At 45.8% G+C, this 21,119-nt stretch overlaps 1 protein-coding gene across 4 annotated transcripts in view; it reads left to right on the top strand.

Moving 5' to 3' along the window:
* The window catches only part of RGS6 (regulator of G protein signaling 6), a 275,094-nt gene extending 266,065 nt beyond the window's left edge, over positions 1–9,029 (top strand). For all 4 annotated transcript variants that reach the window (XR_005601920.1, XR_005601921.1, XM_039552049.1 and 1 more), the window contains one exon: positions 4,606–9,029. Coding sequence is in view for 2 of the 4 variants with exons in the window: in XM_039552049.1 (XP_039407983.1) it covers positions 4,606–4,656 (51 nt within the window). In the remaining 2 variants the exon portion in view is untranslated. The remainder of the gene's footprint in view (positions 1–4,605) is intronic.
* Positions 9,030–21,119: the final 12,090 nt, after the last annotated feature.

Consider the following 21,119-nt stretch of genomic DNA (forward strand, 5'->3'; position numbering starts at 1 on the left):
GGAGCAAGATGGAAACTCTGGTGGCTCATACAGGAGGTTTGAAAGGAGTGCTGTCCCTTTTTTGTGTCAAATCCCAGACACTTTTTTTTCCCTCTTGGCTTCTTCCCTATGTTAAATTGCTGAATTTTGCTTCATTAAAATAATTGCTGATTGCATTTTACACTTTAGCTTAGTAGCTGCTCAGCAAAGGCTCAGCCACTAAAGATGCTAAGCATCTCCTGTGACCTACAGGTTAATCTTTATTTCACTGGGCCTCAGTGAGCCCTGATGGTCCACAAGTCCTCTCCCTGACACATAGCCAAGCAGTAGGATGGCCACATACTTGGAAGTAATATTCTGGGAGACAGTTTCATTAGGTTTATTAAGAATTCCCTGATGTTTTCCTTAGGTTACTCCAAATTCAGATTTTACACTGCCTTTAAGAAATGGCTCCTTTCATGGGGTTGTTCAGGGGCAAAAAAAAAAAAAAAAAAAAAAAGATTCATTCAGCAGCATAGAGAGAACTGGACATTACCAGATGCAGTGAAGCTACATGTCATCCTTGCCTGTAAGCTGTGCAACAGCTCAATTGCTTGCAGGATGTGAGGGAAGAGGAAGCCTTCCTTGCATCCAAGACGACACACAACATATGCCATACAACATATGCCCTACTGCTTGTGCTATGCTGTTTGAGTGACAACAGTCTGGGCTTTTAATTGTCGTAACCCTAATTAGTAGTGACAAATATTTTGGGACTGGAGGACTAGGGATTTCTTTATAGGCTTTAGACCCCATGTAAAAAGTTTACTCCTCACATCCACTCTAATCTTGCCTTAAGTTATTCAGCATATACATGTGACACAGTAAAAGAAGCACTGAAGTGTGCTGAGCTTGAGATGGTACACTTCCAAATCCCCGGCCAGCACAGCTTAGATGAAATTTCTCCTGGAAGTATGGCAGTTGTTGTTGACATTCTCTTTCAGTGGGGAAAGGAGAGGTAGAAATGTAGGGGCAGCCACAGGTTTAATGCTAAACAAAGACGCGTGGAAGGAAGAAACAATTTATTTTGGTTGAACGTTTTTAAATAAACTAGGTGTTGTTTGTGCCAAACTTTCACATCATAATAACCTGAAACATCCTTGCTCTGTCAGAGATATCCCCAAGGGAATTCCATCCATTCCATGTGGTAGATGAGACCCAACATGCCCTCCTGGACCTGAACTTTTTTGGCATGTATTGTACCCAATTAAGAACTATTTCAGCCAGCTCCACCTTCTCAGAGCAGCCTTTCACTTGACTGACTCAGGCACTCACACCATGCCAGTCTCAGGGAAGGGTTGTGGGATCACAAAAAATACAGGGGTCCATCTCACCTCTGCTGTCTTGAGGTGGACACAGGCCACCCTCTCCTGGTTACCCAGACACCTCTTTTCTGGACACTAAGCAATGACACTAAAGCATGCTGTTGCCATCCTGGACTCTTTGGTCATGGACACCCTCTTGGCAAGCAGGGGCAGGTAGGTTTGAATGGACTGTCTGGGGGTCCTGGCTGCCTGGGGAGTGAGCCGCTGCCCCTTTCCAAAGGAACCATCATGCGTGCTGCAATTAGGCTTTTCTCAGCCAGCTGATGCAAACCTTTTGTGTCTCAGGATGGGCTTTGTGCCTTAGAAGCCCTGGAGGGCTAAACCTGAAACAGCGATACCATGGGCCAGCCCCTCCACTGGTGTAAATCAGCAGCACTTCTGTGAAAACAACTGAGTTATGTTGATTTATATCAGCAGATGGATTGCAGATCCCATCCAGCTTTTCCACCTGTAATACGTTTTGCTCCCTTCTTGTTCATTTTAGTAATAGAAAAGAGATGCCAGTTTTCCTAATGAAATGCAGTTTTTTCCTGATCCTCCTTATTTTAACGAGGATGTCTAAGATGGGAGAATCCCAGACCAAACACCTGCATCCCACCCAACTCCAGCCTGCCGATATCTGTATCACTCAGACCCATGCTGCAAGGCTGACACTTGGCCCTGCATTGGGTTGAAACAAAATCCCCTACATCAGTATGCCTCTAGTTGAGGGCCAAACATTACAGCGCTTTTGCTTGTATTCAAAAATGTCACAGCATTAATCCTTCTATGCAATTTCAGGGATCCTTTTGCCATCTGTCCTAGCACAGAGGTGAACACAACAGCCGAGCAGACAACACTGCTGCTTGCTTCTTGCTGATTTAAAACAGAGCTTCTTGCACCCATCTGTTTGCATGTCCCTGTGTGCGAGGCTGTTCTCTGGCACGGTTATCCTCCCAGACAGACGGGCTTTGCTCTGGGGACTCATCCCAGCCTGCAGGCGGGAAGTTTGCTGCAGTTCCCAGGGTAACGCCTTTCCCATGAGACGGGGAAGCTGCAGATGGAGGCCACTGCCTTTCCCCGCAACGGGAAGCAGTTTCCACGGGGAAACCCGTAAACGAGTTGTTTTTTGCTCTGCGCAAACCACGGCCATTGGCTCCGTTTCCAACCCACCGCCTTCTCCAGGTCAGCTGTTCCCTCTCCTCAGCCTGGCCCACTACCGGCGTTTCTCCTTCCTGCTTTGAACACAGGAATGTTGAAATGGGGGCGGGATGTGGAACAGTGTTTGCTCCTCGGCCCTGCTGGAACCTGACGCAGGGAGCTGGCGTAGCCCCAAGCCACCTGCCTGTGAGAAGATAACAAGAGGAGCTGCCTGGCGCAGATTAGTTAGTCTGACAGAACAAGGCATTATATAAACCAAGGCTTATTTGTTAATTTTTTTCCTAAGGAAGTACCCAAATATTGGTGGAAACTAACTTTTTTCCCCCTAAATTTAGCCATGTTATTCTTCCAGGGATTAACATCCACATCTTTACCTTCTTCCTATAAATAGGATTCAGGAACTGATAATTCCTTTGCACTCTCTCTGGTATTCCTTAACAGCAACAAAACGACAACCCAAGCATCACAACAATGCATTTCAAAATAATAATAATCAAAAATTTTATTGATAGTGAAAAAAAACCAAACCAAAGATATATCTCTTAAATGGTGTGTGTGCAGAGCTCTGGGATGGGGCTGGCCATTCCCATGCTGAGCCCTGCGTGTGAGGCACAGAGCAATGGCTGTGGGTCTCTCGTCCCAGACAGGAGAATTGGCATGATGGCAGTGTTTCCCACAGCCAACTGCTCGCATACAGAACACGGACAGATTAGGCCGTGTGTGCTCATGCAGCTGAACAAATTATTTGGTGAAAGTCACACATCTCAGTAATGAAATGTGGCTTCTGTAGAGAACAGCTACATCCTCCTGGAACAGCCCTACATGGAAAGAGATTAGAAATCAAAGGGAGTTGGGAAGTGTTTCTTTTTTCCTAGAGTGTTAACTTGTTTAAAAATATTTATTTCAAGTAGCCTGCTAATTTTTACATTTCAAATTTTTCTACATTTTGCACATATTTTCACTGTATAATCCATTTTTCTTGCTCTTTTTGTGGCTCTTTCTTTGAAACAGCAATCAGTAAGACTTCCTCTTGCAAAGGAAATCTTGGCTAAATATAGTAATGAAGAGGAGGTTGTTTAAGAGCTGCTAGGTATTCTGCAGCTCTCTGGTATTCCCTGAATGTTTATTTCAAGCAAGACTTTTTTTTCCTTTAAGAAAAACATCATTTTTCAAGAGGAAAGCTCACCAAAGAAACACAGCAACTGGTGCAATACCTGAAACAGTTTTTCACTGTTTTATCAGTAATTGCAAAGCTATCCGTATTCCATATGGGGATATACCCTGTCTGCAGGGTATACCTGTCTGAGACTCTAGGTCTCGAAATAGGTCCTGTATGTCCTTTGCTCCTGAAAGCAGGTGCTGCATGGTCTAAGCCAGGGAAGGGGTTCAGATGTGCAGGTGACCTTCCTTCTTCCTAGTCGTTGGTCCTGCCGGTCAGGGGGAAAGCTCATGGGGATGACAGCAGGGCATGAGCAAGGCATGCATTGGTGGCTTGGAGGAGAGTACAGGGAGAGCAGGGAGGCCAAGTAGGAGTGAACAGGCACCAACCCAGGAGGCAAGTGACCAAGGAGTGTGAAAAGGTGAGTGACAGCAGGGCAGGAACAGGCTAAACTGTTTCTGAAATTACTTTTTCCCTATTCCTGTTGCTGATCGATGCTGTGCGGGTGATACTGATTCACAGACTGTGGGAGGGACATCCCAGTTTTCACAGTAGCCTCGGCTGTGCATCCCTCCCCAAGCTGGGGTAGAGCTCTGCACCAGCAGGATAGTACTAGGCAGAATGAGTAGCAGTGAGTGTAGGACAGGGCTTTGCTTTCACCAGTTCCCATGGAACTGGAGAAGGAAACATCTTCACAAAATAGAGTCCCAGGGCACAGCCTTGAGTGATAGCCACTGGATTTCACTAGGCGCAACTCGTCCTTGCCAAACCACTTGCCTGGGGCAAAACTGCAGGCACATTTAATGCTGGGGGCAGGCTCACCCCACATCGCCTGCCTCCCTTGTCAGGAGAGCCTCATGTCCTGCTCTGGGGGAAAGCCCCTGCCCCTCACTCCCAGAGAAACCATCCCGTGACATCACTTACACCTCTGGGTCTCTTCTGTCTGTTTGTCCCTCCCTCCAGGGAAAGTCTCTGGCAAGCAAGCGCCTCACGGGCCTGATGCAGTCCTCCTGACAGCTCCAGCCGACTGCCCCGTGGGAGAGACAGCTGGGACCACTGCCGGGGACGGGGCATTTCAGGGAGAGCAGGTCCCTGCAGGGTAGACAGCCTGAGCAAGTGGAAGCAGACAGCCGCGCGCCAGTGGAGCACCTCTCTTCACAGTTTACAGCAACACTTCTCTGTCTGCGCAGCTCTGTAAGGACGCTGAGCTCTGTGCAGGTACTTTGTTTCCAACTGAGGTTTGGAGGAGCACATTTCACCATACACTGGAGGTTGACGAGGCGAGGGCTTGCTGTCTTGTTATTTAAGGAAACAGACCCAAACCACAGCTTGGAGAAAGAAGAGCTGAGAGAGATCAGTGTTTTTCCACATCTCTTCCTGGCACAAACGTGACTGTAATAAGATGGCGCTGCAATCTCACTTGCTCCCTTTCGTGTGGCCATCTGGATCCAATAAAATATCTGCTGGAAGCTGCTTCTCCTTCTCACAAAATCCCCAATGCATTTCTCCTGCAGATTCACTGACTTTAACTTTGTTTTCCTTTCCTATGTTTCTTCTCCTTTAAAGCAATGGAAAAACTAAAGGCACTATTTAAGTTCATCACTCATTGTCCTTCCAATAGCATGTAGCATGTCCAGAGATGATGGCCAGATCCTCAGCTGAAGTCAGGAGAGCAGGAGTGGTTTTCATCACCTGAGGATCTTCCCCCTTGAGTCAGACTCCGATCCTGGTGCAAATTCTCTGACGTCGGCGGAATCGTTCTGCATGTGCGCGTAGTGCAAATGTGATCAGACTCCGCCTGATGCTTAAAAAGCCATGTTTGAGATGTGCAATGCGCACACGAGAGCACACACACAAACACACACATGGTACTTTAAAGCGAGTTGGTTTATATTTTATTTACTTTTCTATTTATTTAAGGTTTTGCATACCTAATCAATGATGGATGTTCAAGCTTTTCTCCAAGCAAACCAAACCAGACTTCAGCTCTCCAATCAGAGAGGGCCAAAATTCACTCATGTATCCAGGGAAAGGCAACTCTGATGTGGGCAGGTGTCAAAATTCAGCCTACAGTGAGGAGGGAATTGATGGAGATGGGACCAGCAGAAGCAGGATGTGAATGGGCAGGGTGCTGGGTGCCAGGTGACCCTCCCTAAACAGCAGCACACCCAGCTGTGATATCATGCTCAGACAACTGACCCTGCTGAGAAACATCATTCTGAGAATGAAATGGTACCATTGGAGGAAATGAGCTTCCACTAAAACTCATCTGACCTACAGCCCATGAATGCAACAGCAAAAGATGACCCAGTAGCTTGTTTCAAACTGTTGGGGGTATGGAGGTTAGGATGAGGACAGGATTGAAGTGACTTTAATATAAAACCCACTTATACTAGCTGCAGATAGGAAAATGGCCTCCATTCATATACAGTACATTATCTATATATGAAAAGAATTTCAAGACTCAGCTGACTTAGTACCACAAAACCTCCTATATTTTGTAAGCAGTTCAGATCTGAAGCATACATGAAACTAGACATTTCTTGGTCTTCTTCACTCATGCCAAGGCAAATTGGCTTTTTGTACAGGTAGTAGAAACTGCTATATAGCTACAAGTCTGCATTCCTACCTAGGCAAAACCATCTAGCTAAGTAGACAGCTGGCTATCAACAACATTCACTTCTGACACAAGTATTATTCTAATATCTAAGGCCTATGTATGCAAAAAAACATGCCAGCATAGTTTCTGTCAGAAAAAGGACCTTCCTCTTTGCCCATGACAGCTCTCATTCTGGTATCTCTTTTCTTTCCTGCAGAAAAGTCCTAATATCAATTATACCTAAGGTCCATACACCTGCATGAATGTACAGTAGAATACTGAGTATGATGTTTGTTCTTTACACATGCCTATACTCTAAACAGCCTGCTGTCTGAGGCCTTCAGACCAAATTCATCCTCCATATACATGACACAAGTGAGTTCCAGGACTGCATAACCACCATGAATGTCCCGGACATTCATGTGGTCCCCTGCCTCTGAAGAGGACATTTTGTCCCCTCTAAACTGTCACTTAGCTGTCCTTGCAGGACCCATTTGTCCTCTGTTGCCCACCCAGCCAAAGGGTCCCCTTGGGAAATAGCAGGTCTTTGTGTAATAAGCTCACTTGTCCATTCATGCATATGCATATGTGTCCCCTTGGTCATCCCTACGAAAATGCAGAGGTCATCTCTTCTCAGAGCCTTGTCGATGGTGTTTTTATCTCTGTCAAACCCACCAGTGCCATGCATCACTGGAGCTCTGTAAGCCAACAGCTGCTCACACTCTGAGCTACTCTGCTGTCAGTGCTGCCCAGCCACAAGGCATTTCCCATGGGAGGTCTGTCTTTTGAACCCTCAAACTGGTCTGCAGAGCATTCCTGAGGAAGATGTACATATGAAACATGAAACTGGTGTGTAGCAAGGAGCAGGGATGGTAAAGTGGTACATGTGGGTCTCTGCTTTGCAGTGAGTTCCTGACACTGGAGAGGTCGTCTCCTGGGGGAAGGATGGGGTAACTCCATGGAGGTGTCCTGCGGCATGGGGGCATATGTGGGCAGGACTGGAGGATGCTGGCAGGTGATGGGAAAGGTGGAATTTGGGTTATGGTCTGTGCAGGGAGCAGAAATACCATACTTTAACTTGGGGATGGGCTGCTGCTCTGTGAGCAAAGCACTCTGCTCTGTCTTTCAGCTTTATTCCTCCAGGATGGTCATGTTGGCTGCCACAGTATTTTGCCTGTGGGGAATATTCCGTGTTTGAACAGTTGAGCACATGGAGGGAATTCTTACAGACATGGAGAGCATGCATATGGGCGTGCATCAGGGGGCCTGGATGCTGAACAGCTTGCCATTTAAATGCACACTCGTGCAAACTAATCTGCTCAGCAATGGCTAGCTAAGCGGACAGAGCTTCATATCCTCTGGAGGGAAGAAAACTCTGCTCTTCATTTCCTGACTAAATATCTCCAAAACAAACATGAGAGTAGACAAGGCCTTCTCCTGGGAATATGTATGAACTGTTCTTCATAAGTCTTTTACTTCACATATGGTGATACTAACATGTAACTAGTTCCACATGAACTGCATCCTTGAATTATTGCTTTTTAATGACGTTGCTTATTCCAAGTGATGCTACTCTTGTACACCCAACAGTATCCCATTGAGCATTGCAAGCAGTAATCTGCTACTTTGTAAGTGTCCACTGTCTTCCAACTACCTCGTCATGCTGAAGATGAGTTAGGAAATCAGCTTTCCACCTCTGTTTATGTTCTAAATGGCATCAATTCAAGGAAAGACAGTCTAGAAAGCTTTTACAATGTCCATGCTGTACAAGCTAGCTACAAAACTTCCCATACTTATAAGGCTATGGCTGTGAAATATGGCTGTGCACTGTTATTTGGATAATAGAGTATCCAGAGTATTCATGGCTATTGTGGCAAAACAGCAGCAGGACAAGCACTAGGAAAGGTTCGACAAGCCAGTGTAGACAGCGTTAGGCTGAAGCAAATGGATTAATGTACTCTCAGTATAACTCAGCACTAACATCCCATAGAGTACTGTAATAAAATGGTAGCAGGGCAGCCATAAAAAGTGGCAGTAAGCTGACATAATAATACCAGAATAAATGTAGCAATAAGGTAACACAGGCCGCTGCAGTAAAGTAGCATTTTGATAATGCAGCAATAAGACACAACAGGATGCTGCAGTAAATTAGTTTGGGGAATAAGGCAGTAATAACAGCGTGTGTAGACAAACAGTGGTACGTTTGTACCAGGTACTGCAGCAATAAAGATAACACAAGGTGTCCTAGTAATAAGTTACTACAGTAACAACACCATGATGCACTGTAAAGTTATATCAGGATGCTTCCATGCTGCAGTCAAATCCTACAAGAGGTGGTAGTGAGACAATGAAGACAAAATATACCCCGTTTCAGACTGCAGAACTTGAATCAGTTTTCTGCACCATAACCCAAATTCTGGAATAATCTCAGCAATACCAATCCTCTCATTCCCACTTTCAAGGAAGCTGAGGCAAGACTGTTTCCCCATCCAGACTATTATTTTGGTCTAAAAATACAAAATTGACTCATTGTCTCTTCAGCCAACTTGTCACAGACTGTGGTGAAGTTCTTTGTTTAGTCCTACTCAGGTGAAACCCTGGTTTTGGTAAGTTTTTTGCCTTTGAAAGGATTTGGCTCTCTCATCTTCTGGCATGGGTGATGCTTTTAGCCTAAAATTATTTCTGGTTTGGGTGGGAGAAGGGGAACCCAGGTACAGAACATCTGACTGTACCAGTCTGTTTCCTAAAATGCACAAATAAATGGAGCATCCTGGAAAAGTCAAAGCAACAAGGACCAAATCTCTTCTGTCTGTCATGCAGTCATGCACACAAGAATAATCCTCCTGGAATCAGTGCAAGCCCTGGATGCATCCATGGGCAGGCCTTGGCCTAACCCTGTTCTCAGTGTCTCCAGCAGAGTGACAGAAGCAGTGTGCCTTTCCTTTCCTGCTTTTCTGGGGTTTTTTTGTTTTTTTTTTTTAATCTAACCTCACCCTCTGTATAAAATGGCCTTAGAAAAAAATTTGTTTGCCATAACACAATATGCAGCACGATGGGCAAGGAATAGGTCTGTCCAAGGAATTTGCTGTCTTTGTACTCTTCAGTAGAGAGGTAAAGCATTCTGAAAAATAACCACTGTTATACTTGATAATCATCAGGCATAAGGGTTTAGTCAGAGCATCTACATCAACAAGAAGACTTGAGTGGAGTGTGTGTGCTAGATAACAAGATGGTCTCCTGGGAAAAGGATGTAAATAGGGCACCACTGCAGAGTCTTGACTAGCAAGAGTAGCTCACAGCTTCACAAGTCCCAATGGATACAAATTTTCTGCCACATCTTTCTGACCCTTTGCACAACGACTTTGCTTTCCCTTTATGTGGCTTCCTCTGTCTCTAGCTGACTGCTCAGTTCAAGTTTGGAGCAGTGCTCTGATACACCTTGGCTTGGCTCTTGCCTTAAACTCCTTGGCTTGCTTTTATTGTGGTTTAATGATTAAGCAGGATTATTAAAGTAGAGCTCACAGTAGGGTAAGATAGGCTAGGTTATCATGATTACATCGATTAAGCTGTGAGCAATTTTGCAGCTTCCCAGCACTGTTTATAACCTGAGACGGAGAGCAAGCGACGTGGCTGCTCAGCAGAACAGTGAGCTGGTGAACAATACACTATCTTCATGCCCACACGTACTTTGAACTTACTGCTGAGGAGAAATGCTTTGTAGTGAGAAAAGTAATCTCACGGCAGGGGAGAGTCAGACCCGATCAACTTTTTCATGTGATACAGATTTTGCTTTGCCAGCCCCTAACATCTGCAAAGCTTGCAGCTAAAAGCCAGCAACCTCCTAATCCTGCTGCTAAGCTTTGGAAACAAGCTTTTCAAAGGCTGTCTTTACACAGCAATGTTATTACTTGAAGCCTTTTAATGTGAATTTATGGCTATTGCCACAAGTGTCAGTGTAGTTGCCCTCTGTATTTGCAATAGGAAATAGTGGATTCACCCCACACAGAGGGTGGATGTTAGTGGGCAGAATTTAGGGATTTACCAGTGCATTCCTGTCTGGGGGACCCAGAAGACATGCTGAAACATCTCATCTGGCAGAGGACAGCTCTCTTGTGGGCAATGGAATTGTTCCTTGGATATTGCTATCTGTCAGCAGAGATGCTAAACTGAGCTTCTCCCTCTCATCTTTGGGGTCTTAAACCATGCCATCTATATAAATAGTAGGTGACAGCTAGCCCTGAGCAGCACCTTCTGTGGGTAGACTAGGAAGTGGAGTAGTGTGGACTGGGATTTCAGGAGGATTGTTTCCTTTTGGATTCTCATGTCCATCCATGTGCAGGTTATTCCCACAAGTTGCACAGCTTCACAGCCCAGAACTATGGGTGTCTGGTTCTTGCCATGGTTCTGCATGAACCTCATGCCATGTGGTTTAAACCACAGCAGATAAAAAAAAATATCGAATGATGCTTTATACAATGCATCATTTCTCCTAAAAGCATCTGGGATTCTGAAATTGCTCTCTGGGGGTCATTTGGGGCCAAAGGAGGCACAGTGGGATTTTCCTCTACAAGGGAAAAATTCTGAAGGGCCTTCTGCCCCTGTGGTGTGACTTGGAGGCAGCCAGAGCTTCTTCTCCCCAAGGCCACATCCCATTGCCAGCAGCGGGCAAGACGCAGGGAGGGCGGAGGGGGGCCGGGAGCAGTGGCGGTGGGTGGAGGGGCGCTCCAGAGGGCAGGTCAGGTGGGCTCTGTGGGTCTGTGCTGCATGTGGGGACACGGGCACCATCCTGCAGTGACCCCGGACTGGAGGGGCAGCGGGGCCGGGGCTGGACGGTGCTGCCGTCGAGTGTATCTGGGCTCGCACAGGCACGGAGCCGCTCAGGGGCTGGGCCTGGGCCGCCCCCGGGCAGGGCCCGCAGCCAGCTGGCCGGGCCGGGCCGCAGCTGCGGCGCTGCGGGAGCGGGGCCTGGCTGCCTCGCCCGCGGGCCTTAACCCTTCCCGTGGAACCTCATCGTATCCAGCCGCATAGACAGTGTCCAGCCGCAGCGAACACCGAAAACAAAGGCTGCGCGCCGAGCTTGGAAGCTCTGTCCCATGCCGGGGGCTGCAAAAAGCACCTGGTTCCCTGCAGCACACGTCCGTGCTGCTCAGTGACCCTCATCCTGCACCCTCTGGCACCAGCACCCGAGGCATGGCTCTGCTCCTCCCAAATTAGCCGGAAAGCCGCGCATCAGCAAGCTGGGCGCACTGCTTCACAGGAGAGCAAGAGCTGTGGCTCTATGGTTTGGAAGGTCCCAGAGCCGAGCAGTGTTTGCAACCCAAGCTCTCCTCACCAGCAAAGCCAGGCCATGCCCACCTGCAGAGCCTGGAGGTGTGACTGCCAGCGACCCTCCTCGAGGTCTGTGCTGCTTCCCAGATCTGCCCGTGACCCCTCCACGGGAGCTCAGAGCTGCTGGGCTTACATCCTTTGGAGCATCTCTGTTTTCTGTGTGCCACTTGTCTTTGCAGGATGTGTAACATTTGCTGGTTTTGCAGCAAGGGACCAGTACAGGCCATGGAAATCATCACCTTCCTCAACTAGACCCTGTGCTTAGCGCACACGGAGTCCATCGTTAATATCTTGGGAATCAGACTCAGAAAGTTGCAATGTGCAGTCCCTTGTCTTGCTTGACAGGCTTATTTGCTTTGTGTGTTTGCCTTCAAGCCATCCTGCAGCTCTGCTCATCAGAGCAACAGCGCTCCTCCACTCATCATGCTGCCAGCACACCACATCACCATTGCCCTGGATCTTCCCCACATCCCCTTGCTTCAGCATCTGCAGTTCTCAGCTGCCTTTCCTTAACTCTTGTTTTCCCTGATGCCCTCTTAGAGAGGCTGGTCTGTACAAATCATGAAGGGATTGTCAAGCTAGTATTTTCCTATGAAAGCTGGCAGAAGAATCAGTCTCTTCACTAAAAGAAACACTCCTCAAGGGCTGCAATGTGCAAGGCTACTGATGCACTTTTGCATCAGTACTTTTGCATCAGATACACACCCCTCACCCCACTTTTTCAATAAAAGTGCATCCTGAGCTCAGGCAGTGGCAGCACCTTGGCAAAAGCAAGTTTCTAGCATTTGCCTGCACACTGTGTTCAAGACTGCTTGGCTGAGCTATCACCTCTGGGACAGCTGGAATCTCTGACACCATTTTCTTTATGTTTGTCTGTCAGTGCAGCTGCATATTTATTTATACATATGGTAGCAGGGAAGGCTGCAAAACTGTCCCTCAGCTGATGCCTGATACCATATGTCAGATCCTCCATGCCAGGACACAGACAGATCTGGGGCATGGTCTGGAAGAATCAAGCTAACTAGAGCTTTCCACAGTCTTAAGAAAGTTTGTCTTGCTGGTATCCTCAGCCAGCCCTGTACATACACTGTCATATCCAACACATGGGAAAAAAAATGTCTTTTTTGTGCTTATTATGATGGATCATCCACTGGGGGCTACTTGCAAGCCCTATCTTGTAGCTAAACTCCTGAGCTTCTGCCTGTCATGCATTTTGGATAGGTAGCACCCTACCCAAAAATGCCTGTCCTTCTGTGATAACCTGCTTCTGGACATGGAGATGCTCTGCCCTGATGCTGAACTCCTCAGCTGTACCCTGCCTTCCCCTGTGCAAAACTGCCCTCACAGCCAGAGCTGAGCAGAGCTTAGCTGCCTTCTGCCATCCTTTAATTAGACAACTGTCAGAGCTTTATGAAAAGCAGCACAGCAAACCACAGACTTCTAAAATGTGGAAGCAGTGTCGAGAGCAGTGCTAGAGCTATCTGCATCAAATAGGAAATTAAATTGGTAGTGTGGGTTTTCTCCTTCTCACCTGGGGTATTATTGACCTGATGAATATGGTGGCGATCCTGCGTCACTCTAGCGGTGGTTTGGGGGTGACCTTTCTTCTCATCTGCCAAAGCTTTGAGGTCTCTAATGGGTCACAGGGAAGATGTGTGTGGCTGCAGGTGGAGGGACCTGGATCAGCATCCTTCCCTTGGCTCCCTGCCTGACTGTCAGGGCATCACTGGATCCGACTCTCATGGGACTTGGCCTTCCCTGCCTGACTTTCTCTTTTGACCCAGCAAGCAGCTCCCAGAAAACAGTAAAGTTACTGTATTAAGGTGATCCTGCCTTCACTATCTCTTTGTTTCTGGGGAGTCTTAAGCAAATCAGGTTGCAGAGTATACACAGAACACCACAGTCTCTATGTTAAATGAAAGGACAGTCCAAATGGAGAGAGAGGGCAAGAGAGAAAGCTCTATGTTTGCATTCATCTCTGACATGATGGATTCCCCCTTCCTGGAAGCAGCCTTGGCATAAATAAAGCCAGGAAAGGCTTTTATGCAAGAACTCCCTTCACTACCAATAGTCCTGGAGTCATAGATAATAAAAGACCTGGCAGCTCATCTTCCACTGCTCCCTTTAATCAGCAGGATTTTCCCTACTGAATATTCACCGAGGTTGCTTTATCTAGCACACCTCTGAAACCTCAGTGGATGGGACCTTAGCAGATGCCCTCAGGAACACATTTTTCTATACTCTAAACATTTACTGCAAGGAAAAAAAAAAGTCTGAAATACAACATAAAATGTCATCTCTGAGTAAGTTTAAAAACAGGGAGAGCCATCTGTAGGCCACAAATAGCAAAGGTGTTTAGCACAATAGATTTTTTTTTTCCCGGAGTATTTCCCTTAGTGTATTTTTTGCATAGTCTTGAGCTTATTGCAGTTCATATCAACATCCATTCCTCATCATGAAAAGTGTGGATATTTGTGGACTGTCATGTCTCTTTTCAGCCTTATCCCCACCTCACACTGTAATGGCTGAGGCTTTTCTCATATGCCAGTTTCTCAAAGACTGCTATCGATTTTGCTGCCTTTGTCTTTCTTTAAAAGATCGCTCAGGAAAAACATAGTGATGTGAAGACAGAAGGGCTGTGCTTGTCTGTACGGCACAATTACTCAGTCATTTGCATAAGTGAGGTATCATCCTGGCATTGTGCTCTTCATGGAAACTACATGCATGTGTCACACATGTTGTGGGGCGACATATTTGTTAAATCTATTTATTCCACATCTTTGACCACTTTACCTACCTTCATCCCACACTGCCATCTGTTCTGTGGCTACCACCCCCCATCCACTCTCCTGAGTACCTGTGGAGGGCTGCCAGGAAAATGGTTCCTCCTTTTCTTGCCAAATTCAGAATTTCAGTTGCAAATTCACCCTAGCAAGAGTGCCAAGGGGAGACAGAGTCAATGCCAAACCCACTGTAGCTTTCCTGTTGGGCACATTTTCAATTCTGTCACAGTAGCTGAAAAGGGGAGCTGACTCCCATCAGAAAGGGGTCGTGCCCAACACTGCAAGAGGAGTCAGCAGTTGTGCCCAGTCCAGGAAGGGCAGGTCATCAAAGGCTTTAAAACTGTAAAATCTGTAGCATCTGAAAAGAATCCTATTATTGACATCCATGACATTCTCAAAACCCTGTATATTTGTCTTCACAGAAACAAGTGCACCTGGCTGCAGAGTGAAGGTCTTTTTGAAAACAGTTCCAATAAATGTTAAAGCCATCTACATAACTCCTGGAATCGTTTTTCCACAGAAAGGTCTTGTGTCATTTCCACAGAGAATTTTTGTTTGCATGTAATACAACCATTCTGCAGTCATGTTAGGAGAAAGCTTTATGTGACACTGCTATGTAAAGTATTAACCATCATGCTTAGTCAATACATACACATGAACACAGGCAGATATTTCCAAAATCAATGGAAATATTGGCATGGACTTAGTATGCACAAGTTCCCCATAAAATAAGACAAATGTGTTTTTTCCTATAGTGTGTCCTGCAGGAGTTCTTGCAGGAAGATACTGTGTGCTCCCCTTGGTGCTGCACAAGCACTGCAGCCAGGCAGAGACATTGCTGAGATTCCCGGCCTGCTCCTGGTGACTCATCCCAGCCAAGCAGTTTGTGTGGGGGTGCACTTGAAATTATCCTGTTTACTCATTCTCCTGGAAGACCACAGGAGCACCCACTGCAGTGGGGTCTCTGCCAGCAACAGATACAGCAGAGGGAGCAGAGTTTCACTTGGTACAGCAGACTTCACCTCAGCAGGGCAGAAATAGCTGATGGAAGATCCCCATGGAAGAGGAGGAGGTTGAGAAAGAGGTCCCAGTGAGTCAGTCCCCTTCCCACTTTCTCTGTCCCCATCCTTGGAGGCAAGGACCCGCTGATGAGCTGGTGGCTCAGAAAGCCCTTTGATCTTCGTGGCTTGCTGACTTCTCACCATCTCAGCTCCCTCGAGGCTGCTGAGCTCCTTCTTTTGTAAATCTTGGCCATCACCTCCTGCCTCTCCAGCATGCTTGGATAACAGCCTGGAATACAGGATCATTTCCTTAAGATACCACTTCCATCAGGGATGCAATTCATGATTGTCACAGAGGGGGATACCATCATCTGTAGTAGGCTCATTGCTGCTCACAACAGTGATGATGGGGGACTTGAAAATGCAGTCAGAGCACAACAGCACAAAGTGTTAACCTCAAACATGATGAAGACAACCTGTCCCTGCCTCTGTCACATCCTGAGAGTTCACATACCAGCTGACCTCCTTGGTCAGGTGGGGGCCATGCACCAATTCCGTGATTTTACAGGGAACTTCAAAGCATGGTGCAGAGTCTGTGTGGGCCCAGTGGAGGGTGAATTTGCTCCCAACAGGAAGTATTTTCCATCCCCTCGGCTAAACTGTAAATTTAAAAGCAAACACAAATTGCAGCTGGCTGTTTTCAACATCACATGCCAAAGAGCTGTCAGGGTCTGTGATACCACGCAGAAGTAGTGCCCAATATTAGAGATGGAAAACTAATTTCTATTAGCCTATGAGCTTGTCATTCCTGGGCAGAGATATTTTTGACGAACTCTGTTTCTTCTGATGTTAACAATTACCTGCAAGTAGATAGCAGTATCTCCAAGATTTATTCACTCTTTGAATATAATTGCCAAATATTTACTTGCCAGACAGTTATTCCTGGGGAAATTGTTAATCTGCATCTCATTCACAGGGTTTGCTACCAACATGGGATAGTTGAAGTGCGAGGAACTTTGTTTAGTTTTTCTTGGACATTCAGGCCACCTGGTATTGTCTCTGACACCCAAGAATATGGATTCAACTGTTACAGTGGGGTTTGCTCAGTCTTTCTCTGATACTTGTTTTAATTCTACCTTCCATAAACATTCTTCTTTCTAAGTCAAGTTCTAATTCAGAATATTTCTGGAAAGAAAAGGGATGTGAACACAGTCCAACCTAAATCACTGTTTGTGCGTTTGCTGAAAAACTGTAGTCAGTATCAGTCTCTGTGCTCCAGACGTAGGTGATATACAGGGCTGTATCCAGCTGCAGGGTAGGTGCTTCCAGTATTTATGCAGCTAAAACTTCCATGAAAGTTGTTGAGTCTCCTTGTTTGGGCAAAATCAGCAAGCCTGTATTTCAGCCTTGCCACCCAGCTGTTTTTTCATTTGGACAGATAATTGTATCTTAAGGCTACTAGAAAGAGCCAATCCATAATTAAAAGGCTGCTGGGTTTAATGTACAGGCCTACCACTCACTTTAAAGGTATAGAATAAATCAAACTGCATTTTCTTGCCACTGGCTAGCACTTTATTTCTTTGAGAGCTGGCACCACTCCAACACTAAATTTTTAGGTGGAAAAGAGCAATTGCTGGCCCCCTGGACTTCATGGAAAAGGTGGTTCATTATTAAAAAAAAAAAAAAAAACCAGAACAGAAAAGCCCCCCATCATATCTGTTAAAAACAAGTAAAATATCAGGTATCTCAATAATTTCTCTTGTTTTATTCCATCCATCCGTCCATCCATCCATCCATCCATCCACACTCTACTCAAACTTAGGATAGGCACTTAAGAAGGAAAAGAACCTGTTCTCTCAGCATTTTGAGGAAAAGCATGTTTTCCTTAAGTTTCTTTGGAGTTAATTCCACATGTGTGCTAATCTGTTTGTGTGTCTGACTAAGAGCTATTTCATAGCTATGTGCACGTACTGCTCCTGTTTTACTGGAACAGCCAAAACTGACTTTGGGTATCGGATCAATTCCTGCTCCCATTTGTTACACCAGTCATTAAAGGGATGTAAGATACAGTTTTAATTACTGTTGTGCTGAACCAGCAGCTGAGCTCTTGACAGTGCGATCAAGTTAAGTTTCAAATAAAAGGCTGAGACGCATGGCCCTTCCCTGGTAGAGCTTCTTCTGGCTGACCTAGACCTGCTTGGTTCCCAAAAGGACATGGCAAATCCTTTTGTTAGTACAGTCCTACAGCCCTACCCCACTTACCTATAGTAGCTGTGAACCTGAGCTCCCCCTGCAGAGGAGCATATGCCTTTCTCCTCCCTGTAGTTAGGAATAGATATGTTTTTGTCTTGATCTCTAAAATATATATGCTTGTTGTAAATTAGGAGAGCTTTTACAGAGACTCCACCAGAAGGCCACCAGACTACATGGCTGTTGGATGGTGGAGCTAACTTACTTGCAAATGTGGAGGATGCAGACAATAGAGCTGATGGCACAGCTGACTGGAAAAATGAGAGGAGCAGTACACCCAGAGAGGAGCAGTACACCCAAAACTGGAAGTATATAAGCAGACTGCTGTAAATTAATGGTAAAGAAAGAATGGTGTGTAATTTCCTTAGCAGTGGAGGAAGCATGTCTTCTGGAAGCTTCCCTTACCCTGGGCATATGGAAGGACTTGCCACAACTGCATGTTGCAGTGAGAATATGAATGGAAGTGTTTCTACAGAGTGTGCACATAACCTCTTTAGGCTCTTTCATGAGCCCTCCCCAGCAAGGCACCTGCTTTCTTCTTCCTAGAAGGGGAGCCAACACTGGCCTCTCCTGTTTTTTAGTGTATTAACCATTAGGCAGAACTAAAATGGCAAATCCTCCTCTCCATACTACTGAAGGTGTCACCCAGTTTTCACGTGACAAGTCCCCACCTGGAGGTAGTGCCACTCTCCATGGTTCCTGGTTTTCCTTGAGCTTCATTGGTGAGGCAATATCTAGCCCTCCTTGTCATTGAGGATCAGCACTCACAGGTATCTAGAAAATACCTGTGTATTTGCAGGGCTTCCACAATTATGCCAGCTGCACAGCCTTTGATGCCAGCAAGGCAGAGGGGGTGACTCTCAGGTTAGCTCCCTAGTGATGGCACATGTAGTGACAAGACTGTGTCTGCATACACTAAAACATTTAAAACCCTTATTTGGTTGACATACACTGTCTGGCAACATGATTTCAAAGAGGTTCTGACTAGAAGTTTGTGATTTATTGGCTGCAATGCAACCAACTCATTTCCTCAAGCCCTCTGTGAAGGCAGCAGGCACTGAACCTTCCTTTCCAAATTTCCCTATAAGAAGTAATATATTTAATATTACTAAAACATCAGTATTTTAAAAGTTTCATAATTAAATGTCTTTTACTGGTGTGTGCAAATAATTTCACTCCCTGTGAACCAATGTACTTGTTATTGTTCACCCCAGAAGGAGGGCATGACTGGATCCTGTAGAGCTGGACAGTGTGTTATGTACCAGCTGAATACAGCCAATATGAAGAGTGGCCCTCTTTCCTGTGCATACAGCAACTGGCTGGTGGCAGAGGTTGATACAAGAATGCACATTGGTACATTGGCATTGGTACAAGAATGTACTCTGCAGCAACAGATCCACAGCCTGGATTAGCCAGATTTATGAAATCATAATTTGATTTAGGAGTTTGTGTCCTGGAATATAGCAAACTCCTAAAATGGAGATTGTGATTGTGGACACTTTTGTATAATCAGAGCTTCAACTGTGCTGTAGGTGATGGAGCAATATTTGTTTCACCTGAGCATCCTGGAGGAGGTTGTGAGAGATGATCTGTAGATGCTGTTTGGGTGCCTGTGCTACCTGAACCACCTAACAAAGTCTGGCCTCTCCAAGTCCTGTCCTGGTATGCTCTCTCTTCCCTGTGGAAGTATTTCAAACAAGAAGCTGCTTATTATTTCTGAGGTTGTCCTTAGGGTGATTAATGTGTTTATTCTTTTAGAGGAATAAACTTAGCCCAGTTGGAGGTTGACACAGATTTAGGGAGTTCCTCTGAATAAGTGGCACAGGTTGCCAAGGAGGTACAGAGATCAGTTAAATCCTAAATAAAAGTTCTGTCAGTGGCACTGCTTATGCAAAAAACCTGTGCCAGATCTCACCACCTTTCACACATGCCCCCCCTCCAAATCACAAACACAAGCTGGCAAATCATGTGAGAAGCTGTGCAGGAAAAAAATGACATTCAGGTGGTGGTCCAGATGGTGCCAATTTTGAGGAAGACATGTAAGTGCATAATTGAGCCCTGCACGCTCCAAGGCATGAAGGGCAGTCCACTGCTACCAGCACAGGGAACCAGCAGAGCAGCAGCCACACGAGGCATAGGGGGGAGGCCCAGACAAGAGGTTTAGCAGGAAACTTCACTGCAAAAACATCTGATTTATATTTCCTTATGCCTCTAGTTTTCCACTGGTTTCCTCTTGCCTAAGGAGGCACTTCTACTTGTTCACATCTTTGTCCAGCAGCTGTAAGACAGCCCATAGTGGGGGTCAGCATTAATGTTCCTGCTGCCTCACAGCAGCCAGGCAGGGCATCAGCTTGAAGTCTGCAACTCACCCTAAATGCTTCATCCTTCCTTTCCCTCCTCTCCCTCAAACATACTGCATCCACATTCCCACCCAAAATGGAGCATGGGACTTCTGAGTGGGTCAGTGAGAAGCAAAAACCACGTTTGGAGTTTCACATCCAAGCAGAAAGCCAGCTAAATGAGGAGCTGACAGGGTACCAAACCAGAAGCCACCATTTCTGAAAAACCCTTGTAAATAATGTAAGGATGAAGTTCCAGGAAGGAAATCAAAAAGCACCCAGGGAGACTGGAGGATTCCTCAGTGTGGGTGCCCACTTCACTGGGCCTTTTCCCATCCAGTTGCTCTTGCAAGTAGGCAACACACATCTGAGTGAGAAAATAAGAGTGCTTACATTTTTGTAAGAGAAAAGGTGAGAATTTGAGTAAAGTTATAGTAAAAACAGGAAAATCTCAGCAAATGCAGTGGAGGAAGCCAACGTTCCAGGGCTCAGCCTCCTGTGGCTCTAATCCTAACCCAATAACTTTTCTCCACAGACAGGAGTTCATTTCTGGTCTGAAGCTTCATTGTGCTTCCTTATGTGTCCTGTCATGTCTGAGTGGCTAACAGCGAGGTCTAGGAGTAAAAGGCATTCAAGAATGAATTTGGTTTTTTAAGTGCAGCCACTCTTTCACCCTCTGCCTCTGTTGGAACAAGAGACACCATCCAGTAGGATGGACAAAGCACTTCCTTCCTAAGTCGGAGAAGGAAGTTCAGTCAAGGTAGAAATGGTTCACTATCACTAGGAAATAAAGAAATCTTGAAATTCTACTTCTCAGATTACTTGAAAAGCATACTTTAAAAAAAAATAAACAGGGAGGTTATCACTTAACTAAGGTGTTGATTATTGTCAGCAAGTTCGTGAAAAGATAAATCACTTGCTCCTCTTCTGGTTGCCACCATGGCTCACTCAATCTGTCGTCTTTGCTGAGTTTGGTTAACTCATCTCATAGTCACTCAGGAATGAGCAATGATATGGAAAAATGCAGCATGTAATGGAAACTGTGACCTGTCACCTCATGTGGGCTGGTGCCAAGGAGGCTGCTAATTATAGCCTGACATGTAAATACTCCTGGAAGATGATTGTACTTATTTGGACTAGTGCAATATTAATTAAAGACTTTGATTATTTCTGAGAT

The sequence above is a fragment of the Corvus cornix genome, chromosome 5 (assembly GCF_000738735.6).
Source record: "Corvus cornix cornix isolate S_Up_H32 chromosome 5, ASM73873v5, whole genome shotgun sequence".
In the NCBI taxonomy this organism is placed as follows: domain Eukaryota; kingdom Metazoa; phylum Chordata; class Aves; order Passeriformes; family Corvidae; genus Corvus; species Corvus cornix.